Source organism: Melanotaenia boesemani, chromosome 11, assembly GCF_017639745.1.
Source record: "Melanotaenia boesemani isolate fMelBoe1 chromosome 11, fMelBoe1.pri, whole genome shotgun sequence".
Taxonomy (NCBI): Eukaryota; Metazoa; Chordata; class Actinopteri; order Atheriniformes; family Melanotaeniidae; genus Melanotaenia; species Melanotaenia boesemani.
In genome coordinates, this window is record NC_055692.1 from 19,531,302 (window position 1) to 19,554,115 (window position 22,814).

Consider the following 22,814-nt stretch of genomic DNA (forward strand, 5'->3'; position numbering starts at 1 on the left):
CCTTGCAATGTGTAATTTCTCCATATTTCTCTTTTTTACATGGAGGTATTAGTACATGCATGTGAATAATGAAACAATTTTCATTATTATTTCATTATTTCATCAAACAGTTTTCTTTGTTTACTTTTTTTCTTTGCCTTGAGTGGGGTAGGACATAATGAGATGTAGAAAAAGAAGACTGGCGAAGCTGAACAGTTTATCATGAAGACATCTTTCTTTCTTGTTGATTTATAGTTACTTACCAAAAATTATGTGAAAAAAGCAAAAATAAATCATTTTTATTTACTTTTCTGCCAAGGTGTACAAGGTGAAGATCTGTTTTAAGTGCTGGTTGTCTGTCAGCAAGACTGAGGTGGACCAAAGAAGGAACTTATTCCATTTCAGTGCAGCAATCACTTTATTTAAAATTGCAAAATGGACCATTGGCCTCAGCAGGATGCAATTTTAGTCAACATATTTTCACAGACCAGTCTGTACTGCTGCAAGTGAAAGCAGTACTAAAGTGTTTCATTGTTAAACTAAAACTTATTAGTCCTGTGATTTTTTTCATTAACCCTAGGTTAAATAATTTAACTCTTAAGAACCCATTTCAGATCCAGTAACCATGTTCTATGAACATGGCATCGATTCAGTTCAATAAGAGGCTCACTTTTCATACTTTTCTTTAACCGTGCATTAAACCTCTGTGTGACAGACTGATTGTTGCATTAACACACTGCCACCAGGAGGGTCTGAAAGTTTTAGGATGCACTAAATATTTAGGTATGACTGCATCTTTGCTCTCTCAGTGGCATCTCACAGAGACATTGGTAAAGAGAATCCCCTATTGTGACACCAACTAAGTTGTTTTACTAAGAGGGCTTAGACAGTGAACTGGAGATTAAGTTCTGCCTTTTCAGTGAATCTCTTTTTCATCTGACTCTACAAAGATGTAGAATACCTCAGTCTTACAGTGTTCTTAATGCTGCATTGGCTCTGTGCTGCTACACCACTTGGGTAATCTTTTACCTGATGTTACATCATCCAAAATGACCAGTTTCTGAGACTATTTTCACATTTAGAGCTCAACATCAACGCTGGGAGACTGAAATACTTTTGTGAGTGGCTGATATTCTGTTTCATCATAAGAAATTGCGCCATGCTGTGGTGTTAAATGCTGTATTTTCTAACATATATTTATTTATTGCCTGATGAGTATTTAATCTCTATAGTTTGAATCAATGTCTGATCTTCCTTCTAACAGCAGCTCTCTTTCTGCAAATGTTTCCCTTCGCTGGTTGGTGCTGTTGGGATCGTGACGTGGTGCTTAGTAACATTGTCATTCTGGTTCAAGCCTCAGCTGGGAGTTTTCTGTGTGGCATTTGCATGATCTTCTTGTGAATGCATGGGGTTTTCTCTGGGCACTTCAACTTCCTTACACAGTGGAAAGAGATGCATGTTTTAATTCCATAGGAGGGAGTGTGAGTAGTTGTATGCTTCTCTATGATAGGCTGCTGTCTTAGCCACCTCATTTAAAAGAGGTAATCAGTCCTTGTCTTAAGTCCTTGCAGAGCCTTCAAAGACTGTAAAATCTGAGGAGAATGTAATCTATTCACTTAATCCACAACATGATCTTCTATTTCAGCCTCAAAACATGAAATCCATTCCACTCATTTGTCATGGCTGGAGACAGGTACATTTGGCCCCTTGAATGAGCTTGTTGGGTGACATTTTCCTTGAGCCTAACCAGCTTCAGTTTAAAAGCACTATTTTTCCATTTTTGGTTTACAATGACAGTCCCTAAAAGGGTGGTTTTTTTTTCCTCAATACTATTCAGCATGGAGCTGATTTTGTATTTGAAATGGAAAGAGGTTTTGGCAGCTCTGTTGCCTTAGAAGATGTCCTGCTGCCATGTTGTAAAAGAAAGGTAATGAAAGGTAAAGATTATTTTTAATATTTCCAAATGCCATCCCATTCTGCCAACAGGCTGAGTCTTCACACGAGACTTCCCCACTGTTATACTTTGTTACTCCATTGCAAACTTTAACACCACTGCTTTCCTTCAAATTCTGTTCTGGGACTCTTGCTTTGGTCTCCCACCTATTTGTTTTATAAAGTGGTCACATATTAATTACAAGTTTTTCCTTCTCAGGGAAGTCTAGACCGCTTGTCCTCTTCTAACAAGCTTTTTAATTGTCTTGTCTGTTTACCTGTTTTTAGGATTCTGCAAAAACTACAGAGCTTATTTCCTCATAACTTGTTTGCATCGTATTCACTCTTACATCTGAGTTAAAGGTGCTTTGATGTGAGTAACTTGAATTTTTCTCCCCTTGAATGGATTTCCTGTCAAATGATATGTTATTTTAAAAAGGTTACAAAAGGAGTCAAGATCTAATTTTTTTAGGAGGCGAAATCGGTTTTACTGAATTTGACCAAAAAGGGATGTTAGTATGAGCCAAACTTACCTAGTTTTAAGTCTTAATCTTTTTACCTAAATCATTTTTGAGTCTCAAGTGTTCAATAAGGAAAATCATTATCTCTGGATTGCAATGCTGGTCAGTGGTCAACTGTGGGCCACAAGTGGTGGACTGACTGGTTCAACAAATGTGTAAATATGTAACATCAATATTTACCAAGGTCACCATATTTTGATTAAGAAAAAAACAGAGGACACAAATGTTAGTTTTACTGGCAGTTGTACTCTAGTTATTCTGACATTTACCAGATTTGATAGAAATATAGTTACTTGTGACAAACGGGAATTTCTAACTGGGTGAAATAAGCAGTGGGTAATAAACCCAGAACATTGTTTTACCAAAAAATAATAATAAAAAAAAAAGATACAGTAAGACAACTGTTTTAATATAACTTCAAAAAGATTTGATTACATTAAAATTAAGAAATTTGACCACAATAGGAATCTATCATCTATACTGTTCACATCATGTCTGTAGAAATAAATTTGCAATTCTCGGGTGAATGGCCATGTCCCAGCAGTTTTTAAAGGGGAGCCCGATTCTTCCCACAGTGGCTGCATAAGGAATGGAAATATCTTGGGAGCTCATTTCAGTAAGACTTAGTATACCTTTTTAATCCTGCTCCACTCTACCCCCTGACTGAAAGTGAGATTTACTGCAACAACCACACTTTCACTCTTTCACCCTCTGCTGATCACACTGAAAGAAGTGCAGCATACAGTAAAAGCTGTGTTAGTGCTTGTAGCAGTTTCACAGTAGTTCTTTTAGTATTCTGGTGGTCAGAATAAATGCAATCAATGCTGCGCTTTAAGGTTTTAACAAGAGCCGATATCCTTGCAGGATACAGACATGCAGCACAATGCATGGAAAGGAAGCAGGCAGTGCAGTGAGAAAAGCAGCAAGCCTTTGATCAGGTTTAACTGGCAAGTCAGGTCTTTGACATTTGAAGGGGGAAGCTGAAAGGGTCTGAATAGGAAAAAAAAAGGAGCTGAGAGAGAAAAAGAGAGAAATGGTACCGTTTCTGTTGGGGAAAGAGAAGAGGAGGGGTTGGAGGACAAGAGCATGGAACCTGTGAGGATTCATGCTGTGTTAGCATCCCCTCAGCAACTCCATCAATACTGCATACAGCTGAAAAACTGGCAAAGGTCCTACGTGCTGCATTTGCAGGCTCGACCAGAGAAAGAGAGCAACTCCCACAACCAGTCGGCTCAGTCTGCTGCTGGAGGGGGGCTTTGCAAGGTGCAGAGCACACACACAATCACACACTCTCAGGAACCTCTGCTGCATCAAGGGACAGAAGAGGAGAGCAGACGAGGGACACATAGACTGGGAATACTCCAATGAAGAGAGACTGCAAGCAGGCTCATGGTAATATGCTACCATGCTCCGCAGGGGAAACTGAGCCCCAGGGAGTTTGACAGGATCTCAGTGCACTTGCTCCATAAACACTGGTAAGCTGATTTATTCTTTTTACAGTCAGGAAAATGTTGTCTAGTTGTGTTACTGTTTACAAGCTGTGTTTCTGTGATGGTGTGTGTAAAGTCAGACTTATTTCTTCAAAAGCATTTTGCCTGCAGTGCTGGATTGTTATTGTATCCAGGACTTGCGGGAAGTTGCTTTCTATCTGGGACTCTATAGTGCTCCAGTTTATCAGATTAAATCCTAATAATATAATAATAACAAAAAGAAAAAAAACAAAGAAAAAATAAAACCATAACAAAAAGCATTCTATCAGAGTTTAGTTGATGTTTCAGTTCTAATAAATTCAGCTGATAATATATTATATTAAAGACCCAGTAAACACCACTAACTAACAAAAAAAGGAAAAACTAAACTAAAAATAGATGTTAACAAATGTCTCCTGGCACTTTAATAATTCTAGTAATTTGTTGTGGTTTTGTATTTGTGTCTGTTTGTGCTTGCTGAGAATTTGGCCATTAGCAGAACAATGACGTGGAAGCACAGCTCGTCTGTAGGGGTGTACACCTCACTCTATAAACCTCAATTCTTGTTTTCCATGACGTCATGGAGAGGTTATCGCTCAAAGCAAAAACATAATGACCCGATACAAATAAGTTCATCCTTTGTTCACCAGCTGTAGCTTTATAGAAAATGTAAAATCACAGTTTTGGTATTGTTTGGTTTTATTTGCCGTATACATTAAACCACTCAAAACTTTCTGGTGAACCATATGGTGTAAAATAATCTGAATTTGATGGTTTTTTTTAGTTCCACGTGGCATCTACAGTGTGCATTATAGGTAGCACTAAGGGTTTTTGAATTCCTTTTAAAGCTTAACTGTGACCACTGTAATCTGTTGAAAATATGGCTCACATCTCACGCATTATATTTAAATTTTTTGTCTCTTTTTCCAGTCAAGAGTTATTTGATAACTGCAATATGGAAAATCTACATGTTGTTGGAGTCACGTGGAGATGGTGTCCCTGCTGCCATTCAACAACAAGCAAACATATCAAACTCTTCACTGTGCTTCTCGTATTCATTGAAGGTTTCTTTAAGCTGACAGTAAACAAAATAAGTGAGCGCTAAAAGCCTGGTGAAAGACATTTGCTTCACAGCTTGCTTTGCAATCACAGGACAATTCCCCCAGGCTTATGTTGTACTTCAGAAACCAGAAGAATGAGCTGACCCCTTTTTTTTTTTACCCCTTTATCAATTTAGGATCAGATGACTTCAGTCATTAGCTGCAGGTTAACCCATCAGGATATCTGCCAAACAAGTTTATGAATAAATTAGACACCAACAATTTGAATTGCAAGGGGGTGATTGAGCTAGCTATTGGCAGCTCTTCTTTAATACATGAGCTACTACATATTCTGGGTTTAAGAAGTCTTATAGAATGACTTATAATTAACAAAAAATAATTAAATTTCAAATTTTAAAAATACAGATGTCACGGAAAGTTTCGCTTTTGCAAATGGGGTCAAGGTGAAGCTCAAGATTAATAACAAGATTTTTGATGCAGGTCATTGTGTGTTGTTTTACCTCTATGCAACAGTATAATGACTGCTTGAAAAACAGCTTTTGATTAAGGTTGAGTTCAGTATTGACTGCTGGTGAGGACTTTTAAAGGGCAGCAACATTAGGCCATTAATAGTCAGTTTACAGGTGGGCTTTCTGACCTCCTACAAGAAGCTGCATTTTGCTAATTCTCCCCTCCAGCATTCCAGTTACAGGTAATACATTTGTAGTGAAACTGACAGCTTGTTTGCTGGCAGGATTATTAGCACTGCTTGGGGACAAACCTAACAGTGAGAGCGCGGGATCTGCGTCATATGTTGTGAGGACCAAATCTGCTTAACCTACTTTAGTTTTTTTTTTTCTTTTTCTTTTTTCCATAAAAATATCTTGGATTTGCTGGAAATCCAGTATGGTAGCCTCTCAATGATCAAATGTGTTGTTCATCAAAATTTAATTGCTGACAAATTATTAAAGGGACAACATGGGTCCCAACTGTGTCTGCAGTTTCTAATCACTAAAACATGAATGATTAAAAACAATTGAAAAGCATAAAATTTAGGGCTGGGCATGTTAACAGTGTTAATTAACCAACGCTGTTATTTTTTACTTTTTTTTTTTTTTGTGCATCAAAGCAGTTTTTTTTTTCTCAAAGTTCTTGCTCACTGGCTCTGAACACAGAAACATCATGCAGGTTTGCAGTCCAGTGCCTCTTCCTCCATGCCTGGTCCTGCTGCAGCAGTGCATCTAATGTAAACAATCAGGAAAGAGGCTGCTAAATCTGTTTATTTGTTTAGTACAGGGGTCTGTAACCTTTATAATCCAAAGATCCATTTTCCCCCCATCCAAGCTAAATAAAACTCATTTAGAGGTGCAAATGTTACAAGACCTTTAAATAAAGCAAGACAACTTATAATTTTTGATAAATATCTACTATAGAAAAAATTTACCTACTATAGAATATATATATATATATATGAACTTTCATAGATGCGATGTTGGTCTTCAGAAAAGTTAATCCACTGAGTGCAACTAACTAAATTCTGGAAAGTACATGCTGCTGTTTAAGAATGTTAACTTTGCTCTTCAATCCCCAAGCATGATCTGTTTTTCTGAGCTTCTTGTAACTCCTCTAACATTTTGCTTTACAAAATTAATACAACTGAGTTTTTTTAAAAATATATTTTATGTATAATTTAAGTCAGCAGCTCATATTCTCTAGTTTTTGACATCCAAGAGAGAACCAGTTCTGTGATGTAGGGAGAACAGTTAGTTAATCTTTTAATGCCTAACCCAAGAATTAATAGACAGAAACTTCTTTTTTTTATCTAAAATATTTATTTGACCCTTTAACAAAATGTTTACAAATACATTAACAAAGATATTTTGTGTATGGCATGTATGGTAAATGTACATGTGATGTCAGAATTATTGTAGTGCAAAAGGTATCCACCAGGGGGCAGAATACAAGTATTAGATTTTATTAAACAGGGTTTTGAGTAAAGTTTTTATCATATGGTGGCCATATGTTGTTGCAGTAGGTCTTAAGAACTGTATGTATCAAATATTACACACACGACCTGAATGCAAACATATTTTAAATGGCAAACATAATTTTGCAGAATCAGGAAACAAGAATATAGTTGTCATATTTTTTTCCCTGATGGTTTAATGTCACTAGTTATTAATCTCAAATTAATTTATTGATTAATGATTGATCAATTCCTTACAATGAGCATTTGTTGACATTAAAACTACGAATTCACACCGTACATCACTACCGGTACACCTTACATAACTACAGCTCATTTTGATTTTAAACTATAATAAAAATGACTGCTCATTAACTTGGATGAGAAGAAAAAGATGACAGTCAGTCTCTAATGTCACTAACCTAAACGCTAATGACAAATAATTATTTGGAAAGGGATTGAAACTGTTGATCACAATTATCTGAATATAAATTAATTGTTAGCTAGTGTTTTATATTTAGCAATATGTTAAATGTGAGATACTGATATTATTAATAAAATAGGAGAGAATAGAGTGTAATCTCTAATAAAAACCTATGTTGTTATTTTAGAATTGATTAAATAAATATTAAGTTCATTTTTATCTTTTAGCTGTTATTGAAATTAAGCCATCTGTGCACTACTCTGTAAGGGGTAATCAGTCAATTTTCAACATTTGATTAGTTTTACACGAGAAGAAATCCTAGTGCTTAACAATAATAAAAATTAAATTAGTAGTGTGAACAGTTCTACATTTTTCTTTAAAAATGTAAAATACATTAATGTTATAAAACAAATGACTAAAACCATACTAAAATATTTAAGTTTATGTACATTGTTACTGTCAACCATTTCAAACAAATGCATAGTTTAGTCTCAACTTTAGCTGCAAAGTTAGGGACAATCAGGCGAATTCTTTCCATTTCTCGTTTGTCCTTAGGAACTTTTTCTAAGCAACACTCCATTCAGCACTGCACACTTTTATTTTTTCTAAAGTTCAAGGACATTAGGATGTGTTCAGAATATCAAGCAGTCTCTTGGTTGTACCTCAAAAAGGACAATTTGGTGATGAATAACACTACAGTGATTACAATATACACCTGCCCCTGTCTGTGCTTAGATTAATAATAGCCAGAGCTGTGTGAGTAACTGACTACAGTATGTGTGCGTAAAATACCAGAGCTGGTAGAAATGTGAGGGCAATGTGACAACAAAACAAAGGGGTTGGGGAAATGTTTTGAAACTTAAGGGGCCCTTCTCCCCTTTAAAGCACAGTGTGATGAGAAAGTTAATAGGTGTTGGAGTGCTGTTAATGTTTAAAAGTTTCCCATGCAATGTGCATGAACAAAGGTAAAAGCATGTGTGGAAATGTTCCTGATAACACAACTGTTTCGCTTTTACAAGCATTAACATCTCACATAGACCTACACTTCAGCATTGGATTGGTTTGCATTCATCAGCTCTAGAATATGTGATGGTGTGCTGATATATTTGGAATAACACACAAATGGTGACTTTTATTTGTGAAGAAAAATAAGCGGCATAAAATTTAAAAGTGTAGATGAGATGTTTCTGAATGAAAGACTAAAAACTTAAACTTAAGTCACTGTTACTTGCATATTGATGCCATACATCCCTTTTTAAATTTTATCTTTGCATAATGATAAATAAATTCAGTCAAATTAATTCCAATTTAGCTCCAGGAATAATAAAGTGTTTTTTTATTTTAAATTAATTTAATCCGTGTTTGTGTGTTGTCAAAAATGTTTCCTCGGTTCTATGCAGACTATGTGGAGGAGCTGACGTGTGGGATGGCTATCTTGGACATGCAGGTTCACATACTGCCTGTTCTGCATTACTGTTCCTGCCTCATCACACAGCGCAGCACAGAGATCTGACCACACCTCCCCTCCCTCTCCCCCCTCCCCCCCTCTTTCCTGGGCCCACCATGGGAGGATGCTTCTCCAAACCCAAACCAGGTGAGCAATATACATCCTAAACTCGAGCTGTGGTAGATTAGTTCAACCAGGCAACGTGAGTAGGTGAGATAAAACATACTATGTGGTACTTTGACCTGGTGGTGCAGTTGCAATGGTTCTTACTTATCAGGATGAAACCAAGTTACAGTATGTCATAATTACATGTCAGCAAAAGCCATTAAAAAATCATTGCAGATAAAAAGTGTATAAAAACATTAACAGGAGAAATGTTATCACAGCATTATTAAAACAAATAATAGTATTTAACTTTGCAGATTTTAGTAATAACTTCATAAATGACAAATATGGAGGGGGCTAAGGGGTCAAGATACTAAAATTCACTGCAGTTGGACATCTCTTGAAGAGATGCTGCAGTTTATGTAGCTGTGTGGAGGGAAATTTTGAGTATTAATATATAAACAATAAATAAGAATGTACCCTATTATGTTTTGTGATAAATTTCTGAGCTTTAAAATATGTTTACACACAGTTTAAATATTTCCTGCAGCTGCTGCCTCCAGATATTGCTTTAAACATCCTCTTAGCCTCCTGTATTTGCAGTGCAATGTCTTGTGTGGGAGGAATGTAAATGCGCTTTATGCCATCTTCAGTCAAAAGGATTACATATTACATGCTGACACACACGTACGCACACACACGCCCATGGTTGCTCTTAGTTGGGAAGTCACTGGTTCAGTGCTCAGCTACTGTGTGTTTTGGCACCTGCGTTGCTCCTCAACATGCTCCGTAATTGTAAGTTACTAATAATAAATACTTAAAAGAATATCTCTCCATTCATAGTGATACCATGGATGCTGTAGTTATCAGTTGACTAGGCAGCCTGCAGTCTTCAAGATGAAGTTATCATTATGCTGTCATTATGTTTCATGGAAATGATTTGGAAATCCTCCAAAAGTAACTTTATTGTCAAAAGAAGATTAGGTAAGGGTTACAGAAGCTCAATGTGGTGAACAACATGTCAGTCTAGGTGTGTTTGTGCTGTACTGGCACAGATACATTTAAATGCTTGATAGAAAATAATTATACAGCTAAACAGAAGGGAGAATTACTTTTTGTTTGTGTGGCTTGAATAAGAGACATCAAGGAAGAGCAGTTCTTTGCCCGTGGTATGTAACCACAGCTATGGTTTAACACTACAGTATATGGTAAAAGGAAGTTTGGCATGAATCATGACAATCAGCTTGGACAATGCTTATTCAATGTAGATATCCACTACATTAAAATATAAACTAAATAAAGTCCTTACAATATATAGTCTTGGTTGGAGGTCTGAAAAGATAATGTTTAGCCAGCAGTAAAAAGTGTTATTCTCGAAGCTTGAACTGACATAAAATGTTCATGATGAGAGCTTCCACCCTAGATATCCAGTAAGCACTATATGGATGTCTTTATTGAAGTGTAAGTGGGAGGAAACTGGAACTGTGACAGGATCTCTGAGCAAAGAGGCACTTCATTTGCATAAAAATCAGCAGAAAAAGAACAGTTAGGAAGTGTACTGATATATTGTATAAGCCTCAAAACACCCAGGGCTCATGCTTGAGAATATGTTGTCTAAATGCTTTAAACATCGTATTAAAAGAACAGCTGAAAATGTTTTTTGACACATTCTTAACCAGAAAACTACTTCGTACTAATGACATTAACCACCAGTGTGTTGACCTCTCATTAAGTCCCTGGTATTAAAGCAGCATCTGGAGATTCCCTTCAACTATGGAAAGCTTTCTCTTTCCTTTCCTCTGCAATTGCACTCACTATTATGATTTTCCATTTATTTTAATTAAGACTTGCTCAGCAGGAGAAAATTCCTGCCAGATTACTGTGTAAGAACCGGATGATCAGCACATTTTTCCAGCCGAACAGATAAAGCCTGCTGCAGTGAAAAGGGAGTTACACAACCATTTCTTAGTGTTCACAACTACAGAGCCAACAGCAGCACATCATGTGCCATCAAAGAAAACTGAACGTGTACAGAAAACAGGGATTAATAAACTCCACTCTGTTGTAATCCGTTGCTACTTAAGTAGCAACCATGTCATTTTCAATGTTGATTAATTGAGTGAGATCTATTTTCAGAAAAGAACATTAAAAGAAAAGAAAAGAAAAGAAAAGAAAAGAAAAGAAAAGAAAAGAAAAGAAAGGCCAACTGCTGGCATGCAGCAGACCAACCAAGTACGCATACTGAGGGACAAACACCTGCCCAGATATAAAGGCACCCTGCTCCGCCCGTCATCGGGGATGCGAAGTGGGAGGAAGGAAATCCTACTCCACCACAAAAAGAAAAGAAAAGAAAAGACAAGAAAAGAAAAGAAAAAAAAGAAAAGAAAGGCGAAAGAAAGAAAAATTGGAACAACAGAAATGTTTGCCTTCAGACTCTTAACTGATGTTCCTGTTTTTATTTGCTTCCGTTGGGGTAATGTCAGACTCAACTTTACACAAAGCTGTAAACGTCTCCAAATGTAAATGTTAATTTTTCTTCCAAAGCACCAGTGAAGGACAAACATAAAACAACAGAGAGTAAAAGTACAAAAAAACTGCACCTGTCGATGCCAATCGAATGTGGACTGAATTATCTGCCAAGATACCATAAACATATTTTTTAAACAGATGAACAAGATCTCTCTTTCTAAACATAAGCACAATCTCTGTCAGCTAGCAGAAGTTGTGAAGTATGAATGACTGCATTAGAGGTGTTTAGTTAGAAGTTGCCAAACAGTTTCTGAAAAAGACGTGTCTGTGTTGTGCAGTTGAAGTTAAAGTGGAACTCTCTCTCCTGGACAAAGAAAAAGAGGTGGATGGCCTCTCACCTAATGGTAAAGCTAGTCCCTTTGCTGACTGCAGACCTAATGGAGCCCTGGGTCACGGCTCCGATGACGACTCCACCCCACTCCCATTCAACCACAAGCCACGAGACTATGTGGAGGCATCTGTGTGTCATGTTAAAGACCTGGAAAATGGACAGTAAGAAAATGAAAAATGCTGCTTGTTTATTATCCCACACATCCACCCATAAAGATCACTGAGCTATGTGCTTTTGATGTACAAAATATATCAATGCCAGCATTATCAAACTGCAGATAGAAGGATATAGGCTTGCTCCTTGGAGTTAGATTAGAAAATGCAAAAATAACTTATGAGCTCACAAGTGAGGAAAGTGTCCAGATATAAATTTGAGTATGTAGTTTGTCCAGCGAGCATCCACAGTTCCCTTCTTACATTACAGAATGTCCCAGTGCTGGTTACTTTAGAGACAAATACAAGGGTCCATTATTAAATATTGCTAAAAACTAAAATCCACAGTATCAAATGGAGAAGAATTATTTAGTACTGTTTTTGAAGTATTTTTATTTAAATGATCATTTTGTTTTGAATTTGATGCAAGAGGCAGGTTGGAAAGGGGTTCACCTCTTTGTAAAATACTGCTTGATCAATAGATCAAATTACTGCATGGATAAACAATTTTAGAATATTGTTTATCAGCATCGACTACACAGTGATATGAGAATTAGGAGTTTTGTCTCACAAGAAAAGCTTTCTTGGTTTGTTTCTTGGCTGAAGTCTCTGTGTGGAGTTTCCATGTTTCCCTATGCATATGTGGGTTCTTTGTGTTCTCAAGCTTCCACAGTCCAACAACGTGCCTGTTAGATTAGTTGGTGATTCTAAAATGGCCTTTAAAGTGAGCATGCATGGTTGTTTCATTTCTCACTCTGTTGGCCGTGTGATGGACTGGAAACAGCCCCTGTCTCCCATTTGGGATAGGTTTCAACCCCCTTGCTTCTGTAAATGGGATAAAGCAGGTATATCTGAAGTATAATACTAAAGCAAGCTTCAGAAAATCTCTACAAAAATCTCTATATATTTAGGACAAGGCTTAGACCCAATTCTAAACAGCAATGACCTTGTGCAGCACTGCATGAATTACAGATTGGATTATGTCATGAAATTTCTATATGGGGCTCAAAAACACTGTCAGTGATTACATTTTGTTGTTAAATCATGTTAAAACTCCAAGGATGTCTTTGAGATGCAGAGAGGAGAAAACTACAACTAGTCTCCTTAGTTCCTAAATGCCTGCAGTGTAAAAGGAGCTGTTGCAACAGAATGACCCAACTTTTGTAACAAGCAAATGTCTTTCAAAAACAACTAAATTTCAGTTTTCATGTTTGATGTTTCACAAATTTTAATTTAATATAGCATCTTATAGTCTGTCTGACCTTCTAATTTAGCTGTAGCTTAAATTAACTGCTTACACTGCAGAAAGATTTTCTTTGCGTCTGTGTGTTTAATTGAAGCGACCATGAACATACACACACTCTTTTGTCTGTGGGTTTGACAGGATGCGCGAGGTGGACTTGGGGAGTGGCAGAGCTTTGTTAATCAAAGAGCATGGGGAGTTCTCCGCCATGGGCCACAAATGTCCTCACTATGGTGCACCCCTGGTCAAAGGTAAATTATATATTTTCTGTTGTGATTAGTATTCATTAAAAAAAATACAAAAGCATACAGATGACTTACTTTCTGTTATTCCAGGTGTACTTTCTAAAGGACATGTGCGCTGTCCCTGGCATGGAGCTTGTTTCAACATAGCAACAGGAGACATTGAAGACTTCCCTGGTCTAGACAGTCTGCCTATCTTTCAGGTGACCTTCCACGCTGGTGCTGTCTCATAATTTATTTTCTGCCTTATCATGTCTTTAAGCAGCATCAAAACGTGTACACACGGCTCATGTCTGTTTGCTCCAGGTCAGAGTTGAAAAGGACAAGGTGATCATTCGTGCAAACAAGCAGGTAACAGGAAAAATTAAGGTCTGGAATTTTTACGTAGACGTTAAAGAAGCTCCTCATGGACTAATAATCTTTCTTTAAACATTTACAGGCTCTTCAGTCACAAAAAATATCAAAACCCATGGCCCGATGTTCAGCTGTCATTAACTCCAGCACAGACTTCAGCCATGTTCTCATCATTGGCTCAGGTTGGTGTGTTAACTCTTTTAGCACTAAAGGGATTCAGGCCTGTTTAATGTCATAGCTACCCCTTAAATCCAACATCTTCCTTTAAGTTTTTCATTTTCAAAGACATCTCTGTAGGTAAAGTAGTGATTTTTTTTGGCAGGTCCAGCAGGTCTGGTGTGTGCAGAGACGCTGAGGCAAGAAGGCTTCACTGACCGCATTGTCATGTGCACCATGGACAGGCATCCTCCATATGACAGGCCTAAACTGAGTAAGGTTTGTACACAGACCTGCCCACATACACTAAAACACTTTGCCAGTAAAGTTATGTAACTGCAGAGATACTGCTGGGAAACAGCTACTCACTTTGCAGCAACCAAACTGAAGGAAATGCAGACGTAAACAACTATGTCTGAAAAAGATTGATAGTGTGGTTATCATTCACTTGTTTTAGGATCTTCAGGTTTTAATCTTAGCATATTTTTAGTCTGGGCCAAAACATAGTGGAAAGGATTGTTTTTAAGTTGAAGCATTCTTGTTTTATTTTAAATTGCTTACCCTTAGTCCTTAGACAGCACAGCAGAGCAGCTGAGATTGCGCTCCATAGACTTCCTGCAGGACCATGACATTGAACTACTCACAGAGAAAGAGGTGAGACATGGTGTCCTCTGAAAGACATTCCAAAAAATCCAACATTTATGACTCTGAAAGTCTGCAATATTTGTTTTAGGTTGTAGCAGTAGATGTGAAGACTCGATCAGTGACCTTTGAAGATGGCTTGAGGATGGAGTATAGGAAAGTCTTTATTGCTACAGGAAGCAAGTAAGAAAAATCTTTCATTCTTTTTTGATCCATAATCAGCTGAGATTATAAATACTTACCATGATATACGACTGCTTCCATTTCACTGCTTGAAAGACCAAAGCAGATGAACTACAAGGGTAAAGACGTCAGGAATGTGTTCCACCTTCGGACGCCTGAAGATGCTAACAGCATAGCGAGACTAGCCAACAACAAGAATGCAGTGATTGTGGGATCATCATTTGTTGGTGAGACAAAAGCTGCAAACACATTACTCATGTTTACTGTTAGAAATGATTAACCAGTTAGTTATTAGCATAGGCAAGTTTATTTGTATAGCACATTTCATGTACAAAACTATTCAAAGTGATTTACATAAAACTTTAAAAGCATTACAGCAGGGTGCAAAGGAAGAATTAAAAAGAACATTAAAAACAACGAAATAGAAGAAATTAAATAAAGAAAAAAAAAAAGCTAAAATAAAATAACATGCAAGAAATAAAGTTACAGTGTGTGGAATTTAACAGTTATTCTGATAAAAGGCAGCAAACAGAAAAGTTTTTAATCCTGATTTAAAACTGCTGAGAGTTTCAGCAGACCTGCAGGTTTCTGAGAGTTTGTTCCACATGTGAGGAGCATAAAAACTGAACGCTGCCTCTCCATGTTTAGTTCTGTCCAGAAGATCCTGAATGTATTTTGGTCCTAAACCATTCAGTATTTTGTAAACTACCAGCAGAATTTTATAGTAAATTCTTTGACAGACGGGAAGGCAGCGTAAAGATCTGAGGACTGGAGTTTTATGTCAAAAATCAAAGAATTAAGATTATGACATCTCAATAAAAAAATTAATAACTTGAATGGATTTTTTTATATAAAGTGCATAACAAGATTATTTGTTATGCACTTTCTAGTCTAGGAATTTTTCACAACTAAGTATGAAGAGTTTGCTACTTTGTGAAAACTATTTATTAAAACGATTAAGCCTAAAGATTGCCTTAATTGAACCTGAATTTATTTATTGACTGAGCTGACTTGAAGAGTTGTCCTATGGTCTGACTAATAAAAAAAATATTCTTTTGGGAAACCATAAACACTGCATCTTCCTGTCTTAGAAAGAGGGACTGTCCAGTCTGTTTGTGTTACGGATGGTGAAATTTTCCACAAATTGCCGTTCCTTGCTAAATTTTTCTAAATATATAAAAGGAAATTTAACCTTAGAAGCATGTGAAGTTTTATGTTGATCTGATTTTTCCCTCTATTAATAAAATCATTCATAAACTTTCAAATTTACTTTTATTCATCCTTATAACTTTCAGAATACTTTCCTGCACCTTTTTAGAAGAGCTGAAGCTGTACCAACACATACCATTAGTGCAGCTGGAAATGCATATGGGGATGCATTATAGTATGCATGCATCTATAAAGGCACCACTATGTTGGATAATATAGGCAGGTTTTGGCAACATTTTCTATCAGTCAGGTGATGCCTTTTTTCAAAGAGATAATGCATATTTTAGTAACACCATGTCAAACCACATTCTGCACACAGTACAAAAGTATGCCTTTATTATCAAAGACTCCCAGTTTTAAACTGTCTAACTGCTGGACAGATAAAATATATCAAGCAAGCATGAGAAACATTTCATTTTAAGAACTATATCATTTTTTGCATTATTCCGCTTACCTACGCCTCTGTCTCTATTTTGCATCTCTCTGTTTTAACCCTTGTGTAATTGCTGTGTTGGCAGGTATGGAAGTGGCTGCAGCTCTGACTGACAAGGCCCACTCAGTCTCTGTCATTGGGATCGAGTCCGTCCCCTTTAAAAAAGCTCTCGGGGAGAAAGTAGGGAAAGCCATAATGAAGGTAAAGGTACACTCCTGGGAAATCAAGCATTTCTTTTTCAGAACAACAAAGCACCTCCAGAATAACATCGTCAGCATTCTCCCTGAGAGGAAGCTGTTTGTTAAAATGCAAATCACTTTTTATTCCCAGTCAATGCTGCAGCACAGAGGGGAGGAGAGTTCGCATCATTAACAGTGATTGTTCATTGAGGCACATGGAAATTCAACTATAAACTACCTTTTCATGTACCATTTGTAACTGTGATATGCTTATTTTTTTCAGCTGTTTGAGGCAAACAGGGTGAAGTTTTACATGTTGAACGAGGTGTCGGAAATGATTGGTCATCATGGACAGGTATTCAGAAAGTGAGATAAACAACATGGCATGATGCTTGGGTGCATTATTCTCTCCTCTTTGATGTATGATGAAAATATGATAAAACTACACAAATAAATACCCCAAATTACAAGCCGTGTGAAAGACATAATACATTTTAACCAAAGGATGATGGTTTTACTACATAAAAAGGTCTGAACAGTCTATAGTTTCTCTTTCACAATGATAAAGTCAACTTCAGAAATGCATTAGGATTGAGAATTTAAGGTCTAAAACTTTGTCATGTCAACATAATTAAGTGGAATCGGTCGTTGCAAACTTGCCCAGTACTTAGAAACTGCTCACTCATAAGACATAAATACCCAAAGAGTGCCAACAGGGAAAATATTCAGATACCTAAAAACACCCATCCATTCATTTTCTGTACCTGCAGGATCTGGAGTCTGAGCTGATGATGCTAACCACCGCTGTGCAGCTCGACATAAATACAATAAAATAATAAAATAAAGGTTTAAACTCTGTTGCTGTTGTAAGGTGCTATGTTCATATTTTATGAATAACAAGACCTTCAAGAACACAGCTCTAAGAAAGGGAAAGAAAGACTGGGGGAGGTTACATCTTTTACTGTGTTGCAAGTTCAATGACCTGGAACATTTTATTTAAATATTCTATTACGAGAAATAGGTTCATTTGAATTTATATTGGAGAGCATTTAGAGTGATTAACTTAAAAATCAGAGGTGGAAAAATGTTCCAGGACCACATGGGAAAAGACCATTACAGCTATTACGTTTGAATTTTTTCTGTGTTTTGGACCCCAATTGTTATAAACCTTACTGATAAATATTCTTTCTGGGCCTTAATAGATACTTTACATGTAGTTTGAGAGGTGTTAATGAATGTATACACAGGACATAAGCATTATTTTTATTTTCTTACACAGCTAAAAGAGGTTGTACTGAAGAGTGGCAAAGTCCTGAGGGCTGATGTGTGTGTCATCGGAGCAGGTGATGTTGAGAAGAATGCAAAATATACTTTCACACATTTTTGCTTGTCCATATTTATCTGTTGACATGTCTCCTTCTGCAGGAAGTGTTCCTGCAACAGGTTTTTTGAAATCGAGTGGCATTCATCTGGACTCCAAGGGCTTTATCACTGTGAATAAGGTACTAGTAAATCCAGGGATCTACATTTAAGTGTTTTTGTTCCATTTTGTGGTTTTGTTATCTCTTTTTTTTTCTCTGAACTTTCCTCTACTGTAGATGATGCAAACAAACGCTGACGGAGTATATGCTGGAGGTGATGTAGTGATGTTTCCTTTCCCACCACGCAACAACAAGAAGGTGAACATTCCTCATTGGCAGATGGCTCATGTACACGGTGAGTGTGCGACAGCTTGTTCCAGACTACATGTGAATGGCTGTTTGTTAAACTTTACGGACATCCTTGAGGACAAACACAAGAGCGCTTCTTGTTTTCATCCCCACTGACAGGCAGGGTGGCAGCTCTCACCATGACGGACAGAGCCACTGAGATCAAAACTGTGCCTTACTTCTGGTCGGCCATGTTTGGGAAGACCATCCGCTATGCAGGTAAGAAGGCCTGTGTTTGCTGTATCCTGAGATCATAGCCAATTTGTATAATGAGGCGAGCATGGGGAAAGAGGGACCAAAGGTTGAAAGTGACGCTGTGAAGGGTTGTTACTACACTGCCATCTAGCTGTAAAACTAAGACCAAAGACTAAAATCAGAGCCCTACTTGTTCTTGTTTCTATTTGTGGAGGTTATGGAGATGGATTTGATGATGTCATCATCCAAGGAGATCTGGATGAACTGCGATTTGTCGCATTTTATACCAGGTAACATTTATTTACTTTGGATATTTGATGTTAGACAGCTAATGTCAGCCTTTTTTGTGAGCGTTCATGTAATTTGATGATGGTTCTTTCTGGTGGTTTCTTCTTCTTGTCCATCTGTAGGAGTGAGGAAGTGGTTGCTGTTGCCAGCATGAACTATGATCCCATTGTATCTCGAGTGGCAGAGGTTTTAGGATCTGGAAAGACCATTAAGAAGCGAGATGTGGAGTAAGTCTCCTTTTGAGATTTATATGTAGTCATGGTTAAAATAGCGATTATGTCCCTTAGGTCTACTAAGCCTGTTAAATGTCATGACTTAAACCATATGAAAAGTATAACAACCCCAAATTCAAAAACCATCGGTAAACTATGCAAATTGCAAATAAAAACCAAATGCAATCATTTACAAATCTCAGAAACATGTCAGATGTTGAAACTGAGACATTTAACCATTTCATGGAAAATATTGGCTCATTTTGAATTTGAGGGCAGCAACACGTCTAAAACAAAAGGCTGAAAAAGCAACTGGTACAAATCAATTAGATAGACATAAAGATTAGCACAGGTTCACCAATCTGCAACAAAATGCATTTAAAAATTGTGGAATGATTTCAGAAAATGTTTCTCAACATAAAACTGCAAAGGCTTTGACGATCCCACCATCAACAGTATATAATATCATCAAATCATTTGGAGAATCAGGAGGAATCTCTGTGCGCATGGGGCAAGGCCCAAGGTCAAAATTGGATGCTTGTGATCTTCGACCTCTGCAAAAGAAAAGAGGGAGCATCCAGCTAGCTTTGTAGCAAACAGTTCAAAAGCCTGAATATCTGATGGTGGGGGGTTGCATTAGTGCCATAGTGTGTGCAGCTTCCACATCTGGAAAGGCACCATCAATGCCGGAGGTTTTAGAGCAACATTTGATCTCATCCAGACATCTCTTTTAGGATTCTTACATATTTCAACAAGACAATGCTAAACCACATACTGCATCCATCACAACAGCATGGTTTCACAGCAGGAGAGTCCAGGTGCTGAACTGGCCTTCCTACAGTCCAGATCTTTCACCAACAGAAAGCATTTGGAGCATCATGAAACAAAAAGTCCAACATCAAGGACACAGGACTGTTAAGCAACTAGGATCCTGCATCAGACAGAAATAGGACAAGATTCCTCTCCTAAAACTCAAGTAAATGGTCTCCTCACTTCCCAAACATTTTCAGACAGTTGTTAAAAGAAGAGAAAGGGGCTGCTACACAATAACAAACATCAGCTTGTTCTTTTGTTTTTAGATGTGCTGCTGCCATCAAATTTAAAATGAGATATTTTACATAAAATGGAAAAATGTCTCAATTTCTGCATCTGAAATGTTGCTAATGTTCTATCAGGACTTAAATATGGGTTTATGATATTTGCATATCATTGCATTCTGTTTGTATTTACATTTCACCAAGTGTCCCAACTTTATTGGATTTGGGGTGTAAACAAGCAAGATGTTCTTTACCTGACTGATTAAACAGTTTTTATGGTTTCTAAAAACGGAAACCTAGGAAGTCTCCTAATTTAAAAAACAAAAGAAAAAAGAAAGAAAAGAGAGTGATAAGTATAGATTAATGAAAAACATATTTTTAAGCTAAAATGTACATACACATTTGTTAGATTTTTAGGAAAGCTCTTGCAGATCATTCTATTAAATGGCTTTTTTTTTTTAAAAAAAGTTATAAACTTACAATATAATTGCCCCGATTCAAACATACAGAAAAATAAAAGATCATGTAGAAAAAGAATAAAATAAAATGGATAATACAGTTATTTCAGAAACAACATTTTAAATTATTTTCATAGAACAGAATAATTTAATATATAAAAAAGTAACAATAATAGTAAAGCAAGGTTATAACCACATACGACTCACATGAGCAGCTCTTTAAAGTACATTGCCAAACTTTACATGTAGAAATCAACAACAGGATTTATTAAGATACCCTGAATTTAAAGACTTAAATCTCATCAAGCTTTTAGCTGCCGAACTTCAAAAAAGAATATAGCCTATCCATTTTAAATTATTTACTGACATTCATGGACATTACAATTTTCTGGATTTGGTTTTATTTTCATATTGGTTTAAAAGGTAGCATTGTTTCACAGAAGTGATAAAGTGGTTTAATAATACTTGTAGCTGAAGCCATAAAAGACTTTTAGATGTCAACTTATAGATTAATACTGCTTACATGTGTGTTGTACGGAAGTTCTGTGTGTTCAACTTAGTTCTTATTAAAATATTTTAACTCATTATCAGCAACCTTCTTTTCAACAGTATTGTATTAGAAGCAGTTCTACACTTATTTCTTCTCTAACTGCAACCAGTTGACATACTGGAGTTGTTTTAAAGTTGACTATCTTCAAATTATCACAGGGAGCCAACAAATGTTCATACACTGTAGTTTTGCTGCATTAGTGATGGACTAATGCTGTTGGCTGCTTATTCTTTGTCCCTGTGTTTTTTTTTAAATACACGACTGCAGTGTTCCTCATGTCTCTTGTGTCTTTTGCTTTCACTAATGCACACACAAAAACTGAAGGATGTTAGCACGGCTTGGCAAGTACGGACAAACATACGCTTTTTCCTATTTTCAGACATAATGATCATTGTAGGGAGCTGCAAGTGATGTCTTGAAGTGGTAAAGGTTATCCATCACTGTATTTGTGTTGCAGGACTGGGGACATTTCTTGGCTGATTGACAAAGGCTCTCACTGATGTTGCATCCCAAGTTCCTAAAGGACCGACCCAAAGTACACATGACATCTCACTACGGACACTTATGGTGCTGAGAAACTGAGCAGCTATCCCACTTTATTCACACACACAGAAACACACACTGGGCACATGACATTGCTTGTTTGAGACACCGACTCCGGGACAACATGGCAACTTGTTTTGCTCCTGGGAGACATTTTTATGTGACAAACTGGAGTTACAGACAGTCTGAACTCACTGTGGTGGAAGGTATTTTATTGACAATGTTTCACAACAAAGCAATATTGGATTCAGCTGCTGTGCTGCTGCAAGATGTATCTACCTGTACACTTGTTTATAAGAAGCCAGGGAAGGGCATTGGCTTTTTTTTTATTTTGTACAAATGACATTGTATATTGTAATAATCCTGAATGCTCTGTAACAAAACAAGTGCAGAGAATTTTAACTGAATAACAAACTTGGATGTGTGCTTGCATACAGACCTTGGATCTGCATGGTGAAACATGACTTTAAATGGCATAACAGGAATTACAATGAAGCCCCACATCAGACTTTTTACCATAGATGCAACAAAAAGCAACGCTTAAGAGCAACAGAAAAATCTCACTTATTCAGAAACCTGAATGCAGTTTTAACTGACTCACTAACTCACATGCACACACACACATAAATATATATACATGCAGCTTTAATTCATGACTAATTGTTAGAATCTTTTTGCATTGGTTGCCTTGCTAGTAGAGTGAAAATTAAATTCTAATCATACTTCTAATGATGCCAATTATCCACTAGTGCTTGAACAATAGATTTGTGTATTTTCTAACAGAGAAACAAACTCAAGATGAATGCAAAAGTAGCTTAAGGTTATTTTTTATAGCTGCCATCTCCATAGGGACATTATTTGTTACTAACTCAGGGAACTGAGGTTTGTACAAACAGAGAGAGTTGCTTCAGTATTTTCTTCCCACCACAGATTTTCTCATTTTCATTCAGAAATGCCTGTAATGTGCACTGAGATATAAAGTAGATGGCTGATTACATCCTGGTATGCTGAATATTCTGGCATATTTCAGCCCTGACCTGTCAATACAGCAATTTAAAAAGCATTATTCTTCCTACAAAGAAGCCTGGAATGGTGTTTTTATAACTAAACTTTAAAATAAAAATCTTCCAACAATAACTACACAATGGTATCAGTTTGTTTTGTTTTTCATGTCACTCTATGTGTGGTTCATGTACGTTTTTGACTGATGACAAAGCAGAAGCAGTAGATTCAAATCAGTAAAAGAGTTTAATAATTTCCACGTAGACAGAGCATAGGTTGGATGT

The 22,814-nt window shown here is 36.8% G+C and overlaps 1 protein-coding gene across 3 annotated transcripts; it reads left to right on the top strand.

Moving 5' to 3' along the window:
* The first annotated feature begins 3,607 nt into the window (after positions 1 to 3,607).
* On the top strand, positions 3,608 to 22,772 carry LOC121649201 (apoptosis-inducing factor 3). 3 transcript variants are annotated; one of them, XM_041999849.1, is made up of 21 exons: positions 3,608 to 3,907; positions 8,732 to 8,925; positions 11,691 to 11,904; positions 13,280 to 13,389; positions 13,474 to 13,583; positions 13,687 to 13,731; positions 13,820 to 13,916; positions 14,057 to 14,169; positions 14,458 to 14,544; positions 14,624 to 14,715; positions 14,812 to 14,942; positions 16,443 to 16,558; positions 16,820 to 16,891; positions 17,816 to 17,879; positions 17,962 to 18,038; positions 18,135 to 18,252; positions 18,366 to 18,464; positions 18,655 to 18,730; positions 18,851 to 18,955; positions 21,310 to 21,330; positions 21,443 to 22,772. In XM_041999849.1, exons 2-21 carry the CDS (start codon positions 8,895 to 8,897, stop codon positions 21,483 to 21,485), a joined length of 1,821 nt encoding a protein of 606 aa, XP_041855783.1. In that variant the 5' UTR covers positions 3,608 to 3,907; positions 8,732 to 8,894; the 3' UTR covers positions 21,486 to 22,772. The 3 variants fall into 3 exon arrangements, with proteins under 3 accessions (XP_041855783.1, XP_041855785.1, XP_041855784.1); XM_041999851.1 differs by having other exon boundaries at positions 11,785 to 11,904; XM_041999850.1 differs by lacking the exon at positions 21,310 to 21,330.
* Positions 22,773 to 22,814: the final 42 nt, after the last annotated feature.